The sequence below is a fragment of the Peromyscus eremicus genome, chromosome 7 (assembly GCF_949786415.1).
Source record: "Peromyscus eremicus chromosome 7, PerEre_H2_v1, whole genome shotgun sequence".
NCBI lineage: Eukaryota > Metazoa > Chordata > Mammalia > Rodentia > Cricetidae > Peromyscus > Peromyscus eremicus.
The window spans coordinates 72,939,693-72,956,316 of NC_081422.1; the positions used below are offsets into that span (position 1 = coordinate 72,939,693).

Consider the following 16,624-nt stretch of genomic DNA (forward strand, 5'->3'; position numbering starts at 1 on the left):
GGGATGTGGTGGTGATAAAATGCAGCGGCTGCTGTGGTGGCAGGAGTGAGAGTCAGCTGGTCACGTGACATCCTGTTGAGGCAGCAGAGGGAGATGAATGCTGCCTGTCTTCAGGCTTCCTTTCTCCTTTCCCCTTTGATTCAGTCCGGGTCGCGAGCCCACTTCTAAAGTAGGTCTTCCGTCCTCAGCTACACCTTTACAGATCCCCCCAGCGGTGTATCTCTTGGTGGTTCCAAACTCTAATCCAGTTGACAATGACGTTTAACCATCACACTCTCCTAGTGTCGTATTTTGGGGAAAGTTTTGGATTGACTAGGGGAGGTGGGTACTGCCAGGCACCGTTCCCAAGTAGGAGACACTTGCACTTGGATAGCCTTCCACAGTTAACACACATGGTTTGGTTTTTGTTTTAGGATCCGAAGTCTAATTTGGTTCAACAGTGGTTTTCTCAGAAAGGTGATCACGGAGTCGTCTCCAAAACTTTTCAATTATCTTCTCATCCAATACTTGGTGACTGGTCCATTCAGGTTCAAGTGAATGTGAGTATAAATACGTTTTTTGGGGAGGACATCAAAATTATTTAAATTGTTCATGTGGAGAAATTTCTCCCAAGTCATTCTATGAACAGAAAAAAATTACTATGAACATCGAGACAATTTAAGTGACTTATTGCTTATTTGTTATATTTCTCAATAGGTTGGCCTCCATTACAGTCATTGTCTTTTTCCATCACAGGATGTTTGAAGGTTTAAGCATTTTGTCATTTTGTTCTAACACAGAATAAGTATTTGCTTATTTATTAATTGCACGCATTGACTCTTTGAAGACTGAGAACTGAGCACAAAGCTGTTCATCTGGCACATTTTCTGTTTCAGAATAATGATTAAAATGAGTGATTGGACAAACCTGCTCTGTTCTTGCGACAAGAAGTAGTGGCTTTACAGAGTCACGCTGACCCTGTTCCTCAGGCCTTTCTCCTCAGAGTTCCTACCTGGTTCCTGTGTTTGCTTCCCTCATGAGCGTGTCTGTAGACCTAACAGGCAGGAAGTGCCCTCTGTAGCTCTCGGCCTCAGCTCTCTCCGGTGCACCACCATTTTTATTTTTTAGTTAGGGTTTATACTGCTGTGATGAAACACCATGACCATAAGGACTTTGGGGAGGAAAGGGTTTATTTCCCTTCCTCTTCATCGTCGTAGTGCATCATTGAAAGAAGTCAGGGCAGGAACTCAGAGGCAGGAACTGATGCAGATGTCACAGAGGAGTGCTGCTCACTGGCTTGCTCTCTCCATAGCTTGCTCAGCCTGGTTTCTTATATCACCCAGGACTACAAATTGCCAACTCCAGCAGCCATCAATTGCCAGCAGTTGCCCAGCTAGCGGTAGGACTTTATGAGCTCCTCCCTCATCCATGATGGGATTTTGTTTGGCTTGGTCTTGTGCATGTATTACTCATGAATTTACAGCCCCTTTTGAGTTCATGTGTGCTGTGGCCCTGTCATGGCTGTTACCATTGGCTCTTTGTAATTGTAAAAATTGTAATTCTTTCATCCTCTTTTCCATGATGATACCTGAGCCTTGAAGGTGATGGGGTGTGACATAGATGTTCCATTTGAAGCTAATTACTTCATAATCTCTAACTTTCTACATGTTGACCAGTTGTGGGCCTCTGTATTAGTCACTGTCTGCTACAAAAATAAGCTTCATTGATAAGAGCTGAGAGATGCATTAATCTATGGTTTTAAAGATGGAACTTAGGGGGAAATTTAATTCTGTGTCAACTTAGCAGAATAATAGTATTGGGTTCTCCTCTAGGGCCTGTGACCTAGCCAGCCATGGGCTTTTGGCCTCGTTAGTAGTACCTGGCATGAGTTCTGTCTTGTGGAGTGGGCCTTAAATCCAAGTAAAAAGTAGTTGGTTACTCAGATAACATTTGTGCAACTATTACACAAGTGGGCATGTCTTGCCAGGCAACTCACTATTGTAGACATGTGGTCACACCTGAGTAAGACTTGGTTATTTTCATCCCCTAGTGGCACATATAGGACCTTCCAGATAGCCAGTAGGGAATAAACTTCCAGATTGGTACCAGCTTGATTTCTCCATGTCCTGTAATTCAAATCAGGGTTTTACCATTACGTTCTGGAGGGTAACCAAGAGCAATGGCAATAGCCGGTAATGTTTGGGGGAACTATGGGATCACACAACAACAACTTGAAAGGAAACTCATACCACGAACTGGACTTTTTATTTGCTAGTTTCTGGTGTCTGGGAGAAGCATCCCCCATCTCCCCATTTCATTATAGGGTAACTCCATTTTAACTTCTTTTATATGTATATATTTTAGGAAGCTTTCAAAGTAGTAGTTTTCTATATGTTGCAGGTTTCTATATGGCCTTTTCAAAGGTCTTTATTATTAGTTGTCATGACCCGCCTCCATGTTCCTTTTTCTACAATACAGATATTCTTGATTCAAACGAGACTTATTGATAAAAGGCTTTGGCAAGTATGTAGAATGCAGATTTTATGACCTCTTAGAATTGCCATTCCATTATTAAGATATTCTCAAGGGAAAAACTCAGAGGAATAATTTAGTTCAGTTTTTGAGATATTAAGATATTTAACTTCTTGGATCTTTCTAGTTGGTACTTTTTCTTTTTATTTGTTTATTTTTAAGAGAAGGTCTCATTATGTCTACTTCTGTCTCTGGGGTGCTGGGATCACAGGCATGTACCTCTACATATGGCTTGCTCTATTTAAAAGTAAAATGACCAGGTGATGGGTCAGTGTCCCTGTCACATCTCAGTCTTGGGGTGCTCCTCCTTAGGATTGGATGAAGGGGTCATACCTGATGTAACTGGTAAGCTCATTTGTCTGGTCTTTCTGATATGAGTTGAAATATTCACAGATATAATTCGTTATTGGCAAAAATTACTCATCAGTTTGTGCTTCAAAAAAGTAAAGGGGTAACCTTAGAGAGGAAGGTTATTTGCCATGGAATAATCCTCTTGTACACTATAAAGATTTGTCACTTGAATTTGCTTAATAAAATGCTGATTGGCCAGTAGCCAGGTGGGAAGTATAGGCAGTGTGACCAAAATAAGGATGATGGGAAGAAGAAGAGCGGAGAGAGGAGTTGCCAGTCAGACGCAGAGGGAGCAGGTGATGGATGTGTCATGCTAATAAAGGTACCACCATGTGGCAAAACATATGAGTTAATTTAAATGTAATAGTTAGCTAATAACAAGCCTGAGCTATTGTCTGAACATTTATAATTCATGTTCAGCCTCTGAGTCAGTTAATAGGGCCCAGTGGTCAGGACAGGAAATGTCTGTTTACAGTTATTCAGTCGTATGTTGAAACTCAAATGAACCTTGATATTACTCTGAGTGAAATCAGTCACAAAAGGACAACAGCTGTGTGATTTCAAGTAAATGCAATATTCAGGATATAGAAAATCAGTGAAAGACAAAGTAGAATGGGGGATGCCAGGGAGTCATGGGACAAGGAGGTGGAGTTGGTTTGATGGTGTAATTTCTGTTCTGCAAGATGAAATTCCAGAGATCTGTTGCCAACAATGTGGGTAACAACACCACAGAACAGTGCTCAGAGCAATGGTTAGATGGCAAATTCATGCCACTGTAATTAAAATAAGTAAAAAAAAGCCGGGCGGTGGTGGCGCATGCCTTTAATCCCAGCACTCGGGAGGCAGAGCCAGGCGGATCTCTGTGAGTTCAAGGCCAGCCTGGGCTACCAAGTGAGTTCCAGGAAAGGCACAAAGCTACACAGAGAAACCCTGTCTCGAAAAACCAAAAAAAAAAAAAAAAAAAGTAAGTAAAAAAAATCAGTGTTACCTATTTGTGAGATATGTTGGTCATCAGGGTATAATATTTACATTACTCTATAGTTTATGATATGCAGATGAGTTAATTTTTAATAAGTTTTTTATGTAAATCCCAGAAGAGGTGTGAGATGATGGGTCAGGTGAGATGCATGAAATAGCACTTGCTTGAAGCAGCATAATGAAGGAGTCCTGTGGAAACTTAGTTGTGGGGACTGGCTGACAGGTCAGGGTCAATGCTAAGGTCCTTTGAGGCTCTTACATCTGCCGAATGGCCAGCAGTGTCTTTGCAGATGTTTATATACTTACCAACTTTAACCTTGTTAATTTTGCCTATCTTACTGAATGTATGACATGGTTTTAAAGACTATTGAAGGCAGTGCTATAAAAGAGGTTCATACATGCAGTGAGTGTTCATAATATTTAAGTATTCATAAGTATTAAAATAATATTTTCCTGATTTGTAGCTTAGTGTAGTAAAAACCAAAACAAAAATCTAGACATTAGAAAAATATGAAATTTGAAAAGATCCAGGAACTTTTGGACACTGTGAGAAATGCTGATCTTCAAATTTGTCTCAGTATAAGCACTGGGCTGACAGACTACTATAATTAAACATATCTATATTATATAATAAGTATATAATGTAAATTTTATGATAGTTGACATCTACTATCGATAAAGCACAGACACAGTATTTATATATGTTCTCATTTGTTCTTCATATGTAATTCTGTGATATGGGCACATCTGTGTCCATTTTACAACAAGAAGACCAGACCCTAGCAAATTAACTTCTCAAGTATACTGGTATAGGAGAGGAGAGTTGTTTTGACCTCTCATTTGATCTTTATTTAGTTCAGTCCAGAATCAACGGCAGCTTTCTGGCCCCTATATTCCTTTAAGACTCAGGTCATCCACTCTAGAGCAATGAACAACAATGGTAATCTACAAATAGGTAATGAGTATGTATGTGTTCCAGACCTTGGACCTGACAGTGTTTGCATGTAAGTTAACAGTTATTAGATGTCTTGATCTAAATGCAGTTTTCCCCTTTTCATGTTTTAGAAGGTATCGTTATCCTTTTCAAGACAAACGCTAAGTGCTTATTGTTGATAAAATGTCAAAATGAGGTATAACAACTACGAAAAAAAAAAATAGACCCCCCTTTAACAAAATTGATGGCCACCAGGGGTCAGTATAATCAAAGGCATGTTTGAACATTGGCCCTGGCTGCGGCCCCGCTTCTGGTTTTCGTCTGCTTGACTCCTGGTTTGCACTCACGGACTTGTGTTTTATCACCTACTTTTGCTTTAGCAGGGAATCATGACTACAGATGGAATATACTCATTATTTGGATGCTCCACTATTAGATAGTGTGTTTGCATTTTTTTTGAGGCAGTGACCATTCTCAGTACAGAACTGGGGAGAATTATTTTCAAGAGAGAAATTTGAAACCTCATTCTATCTATAGAAAAACTATAAAATAACATCAGCATCGCAATGGAAAGACACTGTCAGAGGTCTCACGTGCAGTGACTGTAGATAACCAGGAAGTACAACTTTTAGTCACATGTCCCCCCAGGTCAGGAAAGGGATGCTTTAGTGAAACACTCTGTGGGTTCCTTGGCATTTATCCAGTTCTAATGTTCATTTATAGGAGAAGGCAACCAGTCATTTGCTGACTGTTAGCCTTTCTAGAATAACTTAAATTGCATTTGGTCATCATGCATTACTTCCTTTCTTTTTTTTTAATTATATAATTTAAAAAAATTTGATTCTTTGGGAATTTCACATTAAGCATCCCAAACCCACCCAAGCATTGCTTTCATTTTCAGGGTTTTGAAGTAATGAAGAGTTGTGTGTGTGTGTGTGTGTGTGTGTGGTATGCATGTATATGCATGTGTGGAGGCTAGAGCAACTTCTATTGTTCTCCATCCTATTTAAAAATATTTTTTTTTTTTTAAAAAAAGTTTTAAACTTAACTACTGAGCTCAATTTTTTTTTTTTTTTTCGAGACAGGGTTTCTCTGTGTAGCTTTGAGCCTTTCCTGGGACTCACTTGGTAGTCCAGGCTGGCCTCGAGCTCACAGAGATCCGCCTGGCTCTGCCTCCCGAGTGCTGGGATTAAAGGCGTGCGCCACCACCGCCCGCAATTTTTTTTTTTAAGACAGGATCTGTTTCCAAATCCAAAGTTCCTGCGGGTATCTTTCTGTCTGCCCCTGAGTTCGGGCATCTGTCTGTCTGCCCCTCTCGATTCTAGATACATGTCACCACACCCAGCTTCTATGTGGTGGGTGCAGGAGATTTGGGCTCAGGTCCTCATGCTTATGCACAGCATCTCACAACTGAGCATCTCCCTAGCCCAGCTGCTTTCGGTTGACATTTCTCGGTCTTTATCCCCGTCTCTCGGTCTTTATTCCCATTTCTAGGTCTTTATTCCCATTTCTAGGTCTTTATTCCATTTTTAGGTCTTTATTCCCATTTCTAGGTTTTTATTCCCGTTTCTAGGTCTTTCACATGTAGATGAGGCTGATTGCAGGTCTAAGTGATTTTTCTATGCATTCATAGATATGCCAGTTTTTCACGTTGTTATGTAATGTTACAAAGCAACATAATGTTGGGTTTGTAAATGGAGGCAGAAGTTTCTGTCCTGCCAGAAACTCTTAAATACCCCGCTTCCCAAATCACCACACAGAAGCTTGTATTAATTATAAATGCTTGGCCATAGCTCAGGCTTATTTACTGACTAGCTCTTACACTTAAATTTACCCATAATTCTTATCTATGTTTAGCCATGTGGCTTGGTACCTTTTCTCAGTTCTGCCTTGTCATTTTGCTTCCTCTGTCTCTGGCTGGTGACTCCGGACTCTGCCTTCCTCTTCCTAGCATTCTTAGTTTGATCGCCTTGCCTAGACTTCCTCTCTGGCTACTGGCTAATCAGCGTTTTATTAAATCAGTTTGAGTGACAAATCTTTACAGTGTACAAAGAGGATTATTCCACAGCATGGGTTTTAATGCTGGACCTCACAGATCACTTAGATCCATCTATTCATGGAGGCAGACACTGAATAAAGGCATGTGACTGATGAGGATTATACCATTCTAACAATGTTGGGACAACAAACTAGACTTCCTAGTATTTTCAATTGCATCAAATTAAATTAATTTATGTGGCCATTATTGCAGCTTTTAAATAATAGCCCTTTTGTTGAATTTCAGTTTCATCAGGTCTTGCTTTATGCATTGGTGGAGACTTTTCATCTCTGCTACATGGTTTGAGGGAGACAAGGTGGATTAAATTCTCACACATTACTTTGTTCCCAAGGTGTCTCAGATTTTGGCCACAACAATCATGCTTTCAGTTGCAGATCTGAGTCCAGGAGATTCATGTTTTAATATATAAATTACTAGATAGCTTCTATCCAGGCATATCTTTTATTATATTATTAGGGATTAGCTGTTACCTATTCAGTTTATAACCTTGACTACATGAGGCATAATAAGATTCACTTTTACTTATTCTTTTATTTTTAATTTATTTTTATTTTATATGTGTGAGTATCTTGCCTGCATGTATGTATGTGTACCATGTGTATGCCTGGTGCCCCCAGAAGCCAGAAGAGGAACTGGAGTTATAGCTGGTGGTGAGCTGGTGTGGTAAGCTGGCATGTTGGTGCTGGGAACTGAACCTGTGTCCCCTGGAAGAGCATTCAGTGCTATTAACCATGGCACCATCTTCCAAACCCTCATTAAAAAAAGTTTTATGTTTAATGTGTATGGATGTTTTGCCTGCATGTATAGTTTTTTTTTTTTTTTTTTTTTTTTTTTTTTTTTTTTTTTTGAGACAGGATTTCTCTATTATGTAGCTTTAGCTGTGCTGGAACTTGCTCTGTAGACCAGCTGGCCTTGAACTCACAGAGATCCACCTACCTCTGCCTTCCAAGTGCTGGGATTAAAGGCAAGAACCAACACCACCTGGTACATGTGTATTTTTGTATTACATGTAGGCCTAGTGCCCTTGAAGGCCACAGAAGAGAATGTTGAATCCCCTGAAACTGGAGTTACAGATGGTTGTGAGCTGCCGTGTGGGCTCTAGGATTTCAACCCAGGTCCTCCTCTGGAAGAATAGCCAGTGCTCTTAATCACTGAGCCATCTCTCCAGCTCTGTTAAGTCTTTCATGTGAAAGATTTCATTCAGCTTATTAGGTTTTATGGAAAGACCCAGGAGAAGAAGGGATCTAAGTTGAAGATGTAGAAGAAGTCAGGGATTGACGATGCTGTGAATCTTGTGGGGAAACAGAAAGGAGACTCCAGGTGTAGAAAAGTCTATGCTACGGACAACAAAAATGGAGACACAGAAGAGAAGACGAATCTTTAAGAGAGACTAAATTGAAAGGATAATTTGGACTCTACTCCTTCCGTGGTGTCACTCTCTGGTTGGTCTTCCCAAAAGAAAAGCCATCATCTGACCTCTCTGCCTACTTCTCCTCAGTCACTGCAGTTCTGGCTTGTAGGTTCCTGCTTGCTTGTGTTTATCCCTTGTTACCTCGTACACACTGGCATTTTGCAAAGTTTGCTTTTCAGTTCATTTCATAATTCATTTTAGGCAAGTCTGCTCATAGGCACGCTCTCAGCTTCCATCTGTATGCCAATGACTCTCAGATTTGTCTCTTTGAGAAAACCTAGGCCTCCGAATCATCCTTGCCATTGTCCTCCACCATAGCTGGCTGTTCTTCAGCATTTTCTGATTGACTGAATTATTCCACCCTCCTTTCCGGCTGGTAGCTGGTAGCCTTAGCATTCTCCTTGACACCTTGTGCTCACTTAAGCACCCACATCCAGCCTCTACCAACTTCTCTGGTGTCTATGCTTATGTACATTTCAGATGGGCTCATTTCTCCTTTCCTGCTCTACCTCCTCTTTCAAAGCTGGCATTAGTTTCCCTAGATATTGTCAATGTCTCTTAGTCATCTTCTGTAAATTTACTTATTTCCATACTTGCAGCTCATTCTCTACACAGCAGTAAATGTAATCTAAACAGTAGTTGGATCATGTTATCCTCCAGCCTAAGCTTTCCAAACACTTCTCATTGCTCGCAGAGTAAAATTCACATTCCACTGTTCCTTTCCCAAGGCCTTGCTCGATCCCGTCCAGCTTCTCCATCTCATCTCCAGTTTTATTCTCTGCAAATCTGACCCATACTGTTGATTATAGTTTGTAACTACAAATACGTATATTTGATAAGCATCTTTTCACCAGACCAGACTCTCCTTGCAGGGAAGATACCTCCCACGTCCACCATAGTGCCTGGCACTCATTTTCTGTAGAAGGAGTAGGTAAATAGATGGATGGATGAATGGTTCCATTATACTTGCACTCCTGCCTTGTGATTCTGATTCGGTGGCTCCAGGGTGGGAATTGGACATCTCTTATTTATTAAGCTCATCATAGATGGCTCTGATCAATTTGGGTTGAAATCCCTAGAGAAATACATCATAACTACAGTTTAGAGCACAGATGTTTGTGCTCTAAACACAGCAAGGAAAGGGCAATGTAAATATTAATAAACACTTTCAGTCACTTGGCAAATCCTTTTGTTGGCTGTCATTCCTCCAAGTAAGTCAGCCTAAATACACTTTTATATGGCACTTTTATATGATGATGATTCCATTGTGATTTTTTAATTTTTATGTTTTTTTTTAAACCAATTTTATGGTAAAAATCAAAGAGGAAGAAGATTGCCTAATACTTTATAGATAATAGGTTCAAGCATATCCAGGTTAGTAAGGATTCAAATGATGCGAAACATGGGACTTTTCTCTTGTGTGCAAGGCCAGAGGCAGCATCAGTGGGCACACATGTGAAAGTGGCAAGACATGGCCCTACAACAAGGAGGTGAGGTGGTTTATATAACAAGTAGAGAGAGCTCTGAACTGGGAGTCCCAAGGTCCCCAGAGGGCCTTGGCTTCGTTCAGCAAATGCAGAGAGCGATAGACTAGGAGTCATTCTAGTCTAATCTTCCTCCCCCTCCTCCTCCCCCTCCTCCTCCCCCTCTTCCTCCTTCTTCTTCTTCCTCTTCCTCCTCCTCCTCCTCTTCTTCTCCTTCTTCTTCCCCCTCCTCCTCCTCCTCTTCTTCCTCCTTCCCCTCCTTTTCTTCTCTTCCTTCTTTCTTTTTTTGGTCCTGGGGATTGAACCTAAGGCTTTTTTTTTTCCTATTTATTTTTAATTTTTAATTTTTGAGGTAGAGTCTTATGAAGTTACTCAAACTGGCCTTGAACTCAACTCATAACCCTCCTGCCTCAGCCTCTTGAGTAGCTGAGATTGAAGGCCTGAGTTGCCACAAGCAGGACTTTTCCTTCTTTGAACTAACTTGTGGAATTCTTGACACTCTTGGTATTGCTAGGAGATATTTTGTTAGTCTCCATTGATTGGCAGCTCATAACCCCTCCTTCAGCTCCTGCGCATCCAGAGCACACACCTCCTTCTTGTCCTCTTCATGTTCCCACCCAACCTGAAGTTGTTTGGATCTGTACAGAATACGCCCACCATGATGATTTACTTTTTGTATATCCAGTTGAGGGAAATTTCTAATGCCTTCTTTGCTTTTCAGCATTCAGGTGGTACAGATCAACCCCATCACAGCATGTACTCTTTGTGTTTTCTTTCTTTCTTTCTTTTTTTTTCTTTTTTTTTTTGGGGTCTTGAGATGGGGTTTCTCTTTGTAGCCATGGCTGTGCTGGAACTTGCTCTGTAGACCAGACTGGTCGAGAACTGAGAGATCCACCTACCTCTGCCTCCTGGGTGCTGGGATTAACGGTGTGCACCACCCCCACCAGGCACAGCATGTACTCTTGGTCCTGCTGTTCCTTGTAGTGGGCCAGTGAGTAACCTCTCTTTAGTTTTCCAAGTGTTCCGAGAGCATGTGGTAGATTTATTTTTAGCTTTTTTGAGACTTCTCCTCACTGATTTCCAGAGTGGCTGCACCAATTTGCAAACCCATCAACAGCAAGTGAGGGTTTCCCTGGTCGCCACAATTTATAGATTCAACGCAATTCCCAAAGTCTCCATAACACATTTCACAGAAATAGAAAGCAAAAATATCCTAAAATTCACAGAACCATAAACAAACCCCGATAGTCAAAGCAATTCTGAGCAAAAAGAACAGTGCTGGATGGATTAACATTCCAGATTTCAGGGTATTTTGGGTGCTTTTCACTATCATGACACTGTTGTATAGTTGGAACGGAGACCATCTGGCCTTCACAGCTTAAAGTGTTTAGTGTCTGGACTGTCTAGCCCTTTACAGGGAAAAAAAAATGTGGATCCCTGTGCTGGACCACCGGAAGTACTTGGTATCCACATTTTGGTTTTTGTTTATATATGGCACTAATGGCTACTGACTGTCAGAATTGTTATTAACTTTAGGTAGTTCAGTGTTTTCTGCCTTTTCCCCTCTGTTACAGGGCCTCACCAGGGAACCCAGACTGGCCTGGAATTCTTTTCTAGCGCAGGCTGGTCTACTTTACACTTGCTATTCCCCTTTATTTACTTTATTTACTTATTTTACATTTTTTTATTTTTTGAGACAGGGTTTCTCTGTGTAACAGTCCTAGCTGTCCTGGAACTCGCTTTGTATACGAGGATCCTTGAACTCAGAGATTCACTTGCCTCTGCCTCCCAAGGGCTGGGATTAAAGGTGTGTGCTACCACCCCCCGGCTTGTATATGACTTTGTCTCAACAGAGATCATCTCATTCCCCAAGCTTTTTTTTTTTTTTTTTTTTTTTTTTTTTTAAATTTAAACCTTTAAAGATTAATTTACTTATCTGATTTATAAAATGTCCTGTCAGCATGTAGGCATGTATACCATGTGCGTGTCTGGTACCCTTGGAGGTCAGTAGAGGACATTGGATCTCCTGGAACTGGAGTTACAGATAGCTGTGAGCCACCATGTGGGTGCTAGGAATTGAGTCCAGGTCCTCTGGAAGAATAAGTACTCTAAACGCTGAGCCATCTCCGCTCACCCCTGTACTTACTTGTGTTGGCCTCAGTAGGGAGGCCAACTGTTTCAAAGACTAGGATTGTGTATCAGCAAATCGGGCAACACAGATACATCACTGAGAAGAGACTAGCTCTCTGAATCCTATTTAGAGTGACACCCCCTTGTGGTAAGCTGTTCTGTGTGCCAGACTGCAGCAAAACGAGTGCCGCTTCCCATGGCTGGACATGTTTGCTGAGACCATCAGAATCCCTGATGATGAGACAGAGTGCAAATAAACAGAGAACATGCCTAGAGTCTGTCTTTGTCCCTCACAGTGTCTGAGCTTGTAGTCATTTATACTTTTTTTTTTTTTTAAGAACTACTTTGATATTCTTTTTTTTTTTTTTAAAGATTTATTTATTTATTATGTATACAGAAGAGGACACCAGATCTCATTACAGATGGTTGTGAGCCACCATGTGGTTGCTGGAAATTGAACTCAGGACCTCTGGAAGAGCAGTCAGTGCTCTTAACCTCTGAGCCATCTCTCCAGCCCCATTTATACTTTTTGTCGTTGTTATTTGGGACAGAGTTTTTCTGGGTGGCCCTCTCTGTAGGTCAGGCTGGCCTCGAACTCAAAAGTCTGCCTGTTTCTTCTTCCCGAGCACTGGGACTAAAGGTATGCACCACCATGTCTGGCTCACTTCTGCTTTTTAAAACTGGGTAGCTCTCTGTTGTCTGAGCTTGTAGTCACTTCTACTTAACACTATGTAGGACTCTGAACGCAGATCTGTATACATTCTACCTTGACTTTAGAGTCCTAGAATATAGGAACTTGGTGGTGATAGTAGAGACAGTTTCTGAAAAACGCAGTTATCTCTAGTTATCCACCACTACATAAGTAAGCCCTAATAAACTCATTTTTTGGGGGCTGGAGAGATGGCTCAGTGGTTAAGAGCACTGACTGCTTTTCCAGAGGACCCAGGTTTGATTCCCAGCACCCACATGGCAGTTCACAACTGTCTATAACTCCAAGATCTGACACCCTCACACAGAGATGCATGCGGGCAAAACACAAACGTGCCTAAAATAAAAACAAATAAATTAATAAAAAACAACCTATTTTACTCATCATGACCTTTTATGGTGCTGTTGTTACTATCTCATTTTGGGGGCAGATGTTAATTTTATATCTCCCTGGAAAAGCCAGGCAACAATTACCTTCTTGATTTGGTTTTTGAAGATAACAAAGTGTAGTGAATCAGATACACGCAGCTTATAATATTCCTATATATGACATGCAAACAGTTGAAGTAGGGATCATCAATATGGAGTTTCTTAAGGCTGATCCAAATGACACATTTATTTAGAACACACACATATATATATATATATATATATATATATATATATATATATATATATATATTTAGAAAAGGTTCATTTCAAATTATGTCGATATGCGTGTGTGTGTGTGTGTGTGTGTGTGTGTGTGTGTGTGTGTGTGTGCAGGTGCCCACAGAGGCCAGAAGAGGGCATCAGATGTGGAGCTGGAGTTACAAGGGATTGTGACCTGATTGTAGGTACTAGAAACCAAACTTGAGTTCCTTGGAAGAGCAGCAAATATTCTTAACCACTGAGCCATCTCTTCATTCCCTATTCAGTACAGCCTTTAAATGATGATATTTAAACCAAATGTTAAACTACTCATTTCTTTCAGCGTTGGTGATTAAGCCCAGAGACTGACATGTGCTTATTAAGTGCTCTGCTACTGATCTACATCCCAGACCTAGACAACTATTTTGTCAGCATATGAAGATTTGTTTTATATTTTGAAGCGAACTGTGTTTTTTCTTTTAAGGTTAAGTAATATGAACCAAGTGTGGTGCCTCTGGGAGGCTGAGGCAGGAGGATTACCATTAATTTTAGCTTAGCCTCCTGGACTACATAGTTTGTTCCAGGCCATCTTGGGCTCAAAAAAAAAAAATTCTTAAAGCTGACACTTTAGATTAGTTGTGATTTCTAGGAAAGATACTATTTTTTCATTATAGCTCTGTTTGCTGTGATAAACACAGGAGATCAGGTTTAGAGTACAGGTTCATAGTGAAGTTACTTAGCTATTTGACCATGGTTTTTGTTATTTAGACTTCGTAGTTAGTATTGTAAGTTAGAAAATGATATAGTAGAAGACCTGTTTTCTTGTGACTCTTGAAAAAGAGATTAATTAATGATATCTGTTAAAGTAGGGTAGGATTTATTGATTTAAATGCTACAGCAGAAAATAATTCAAGGAGTTAGAAGGTGGAATATGTTGATTCATGATGACTTTGTCTTCTTGATTCTTTGTAAACATTTTAATTATGAGTAATTTCATTTTTTTCATGTTTGTCTAAAGTCATATCCAAAACAAACTTGAAGTCATTTTCTGTTAGTTTGATATGTATTATCATGGCTTCATAAATTTATGAACTCTTTAACCTAATTTTTGTTTTGCAAATGATGTATATCAGATTAAACAGTTTGTTTAAATGACTTGTAATTAGAGAAGTTACCTTTTTATGTGAACAAATTGGGAAGAAAAACTGTCTCACAAGCTTGGTACTGCAGTTGACTAAAAATAAATTTCTACAGATGAAAATAAATTATTTTGATCTTTAAACCATTGTAAATGTAATTCAAAAATTAATTTTATAAATAGTTTTATGCAGATAAGAGGACAAACTAAACTAACTCACACTTTGTTTTTGTCTTTTTTTCCCAATAGGATCAGCAGTATTATCAATCATTTCAAGTCTCAGAATATGGTAAGAGTTCCTCTATTTATTTTGAAGGAAAACATCCATTTATTACTATCTATAGAGATGAGAAATTTTCAAGAGACATGCTTCTTAAAATAAAAACCCCAATAAGGGTAAAACTTTAGTATTCCTTGTAGGATCAAACATATAATTTCCTTTATAAATGTTCTGAAATTTCATTATAAAGAAAAAAGTAGGCAAAATATCTAACATTCCATAATGTCAGTTTTTCTTTCTTTCTTTCTTTCTTTCTTTCTTTCTTTCTTTCTTTCTTTCTTTCTTTCTTTCTTTCTTTCTTTCTTTCTTTCTTTTTGTTTTTGAGATAAGGTTTTTCTTGTATAGCTTTGGAGCCTGTCCTGGAACTCACTCTGTAGCCCAGGCTGGTCTCGAACTCACACATATCTGCCTGCCTCTGCCTCCTGAGTGCTGGTTTAAAGGCATGCGCCACCACTGCCCAGCTGTCAGTTTTTCTTAAGAGAATTTTTCATTTTGTTTTTATTTTGTTTTTTTGATATTTATTTATTTTTATTTTATGTGTATAAATGTTTTTTCTTCATGTATATCTGTGTACTACATATGTGTAGAGCCTGTGGAAGTTGGAAGAAGTTGTTGGATTCCCTTTGAACTGGAGTTACAGATGGTTGTTAGCTACCATATGGGGGTGCTTGGAATAAAACCTGGAAGAACAGTCAGTGCTCTTAACTGCTGAGCCATCTCTCCAGACTTGTTCTCTTTTTTTTTGAGAGAGGGTCTCTTTACATAGTATTGTCCAGAACTTGCTTTGCAGACCTTGCTAGCTTCAAATCTCATCTCAGCATCCCGAGTACCGGGCTTCCCCCATACTGTTGTATATATAAAACAAACTTTTTTGACTCTTTGAAAACTGAACATTGGAGTTGAGGACATGGTTTCATTGAGAGCATGGGCAATTCCCTGGGTTTAGTTCCCAGCACCACAAAAACCAAAAAAGACCAATTTGACATTGGTGTTTTTCTGTATCTTGATTTGGTCAACATGGTGGAGACAGGACGTCTGACTCAGGCAGGTTACCTTCTTGCAGGTTCCACATTGCTTTGTAAGCTCACAAACGAAAGTAGTGGATCTAGCTGTTTCTCTCAGTGGATAGAGAGGAGGCAGAGACGAGAAAAAGCCCAGGACCTCCCTAATAGCTGATAAATTAAGTAGTGGCTTTTTGTTTATGGGTGAGCCTTTTAGTTTGATTTGCCTAACATTCGATGATCACTCTTAATTTAGGCAAAAGAATTCTGAAACACAGTTTGTTCCATCTTTGTGACTCTAACTCCTGTGTTTCCCAAAGTATTTTCTTTTCTTTCTTTCTTTTCTTTTTTTTTTTTTTTTTTTTTCCCCGAGACAGGGTTTCTCTGTGTAGCTTGTGCCTTTCCTGGATCTTGTGGATCTTGCTCTGTAGACCAGGCTGGCCTCGAACTCACAGAGATCCACCTGCCTCTGCCTCCCGAATGCTAGGATTAAAGGCGTGTGCCACCACCGCCCGGCGTGCCCAAAGTATTTTCACATCCATATGTCATGGCCTGGAACAGGACTAGCAAAGTATTTTCCTGTCCTGGGACTGAAAGTAGTAATTTGGTCTCAGTAGGCCTTAGGCATTTGTTATAATTGCTCGTCTTTGTCTGTGTAGAATGTAGCAGACACAGACAATACGTAAGTGAACGCTGCTGTCATGTGATAAACTTATGCATCACCACATATTTCTCTTTTGATTTTTCCAACCAATTAACATTAGTAAAAGCTGCTCTTAGCTTATGCTGGCCATACTGTTCTGACCCCTGATCTGGAACTGTGTGTGTCACCCAGAGGCCCTCACCATACACAGGTGTACAGTCCTTGACGTGTATCTAGTCCCAATAGAGATATGTTATACATGTAAAATTCACACCAGATTTCCAAGACTTCATGTAAGAAAAAAAAAGTTGATTAATAATAAATTTTAAGTTTTGGCTAAATGTTAAAACAAGATTTTAGGGCTGC

The 16,624-nt window shown here is 39.9% G+C and overlaps 1 protein-coding gene across 1 annotated transcript in view; it reads left to right on the forward strand.

Annotated features, from left to right (window-relative positions):
* Positions 1-16,624, forward strand: part of Cd109 (CD109 molecule) — a 105,815-nt gene that overhangs the window by 26,438 nt on the left and 62,753 nt on the right. The window contains exons 5-6 of the mRNA XM_059268272.1: positions 414-539; positions 14,584-14,623. Coding sequence (XP_059124255.1) covers positions 414-539; positions 14,584-14,623 — 166 coding nt within the window. The remainder of the gene's footprint in view (positions 1-413; positions 540-14,583; positions 14,624-16,624) is intronic.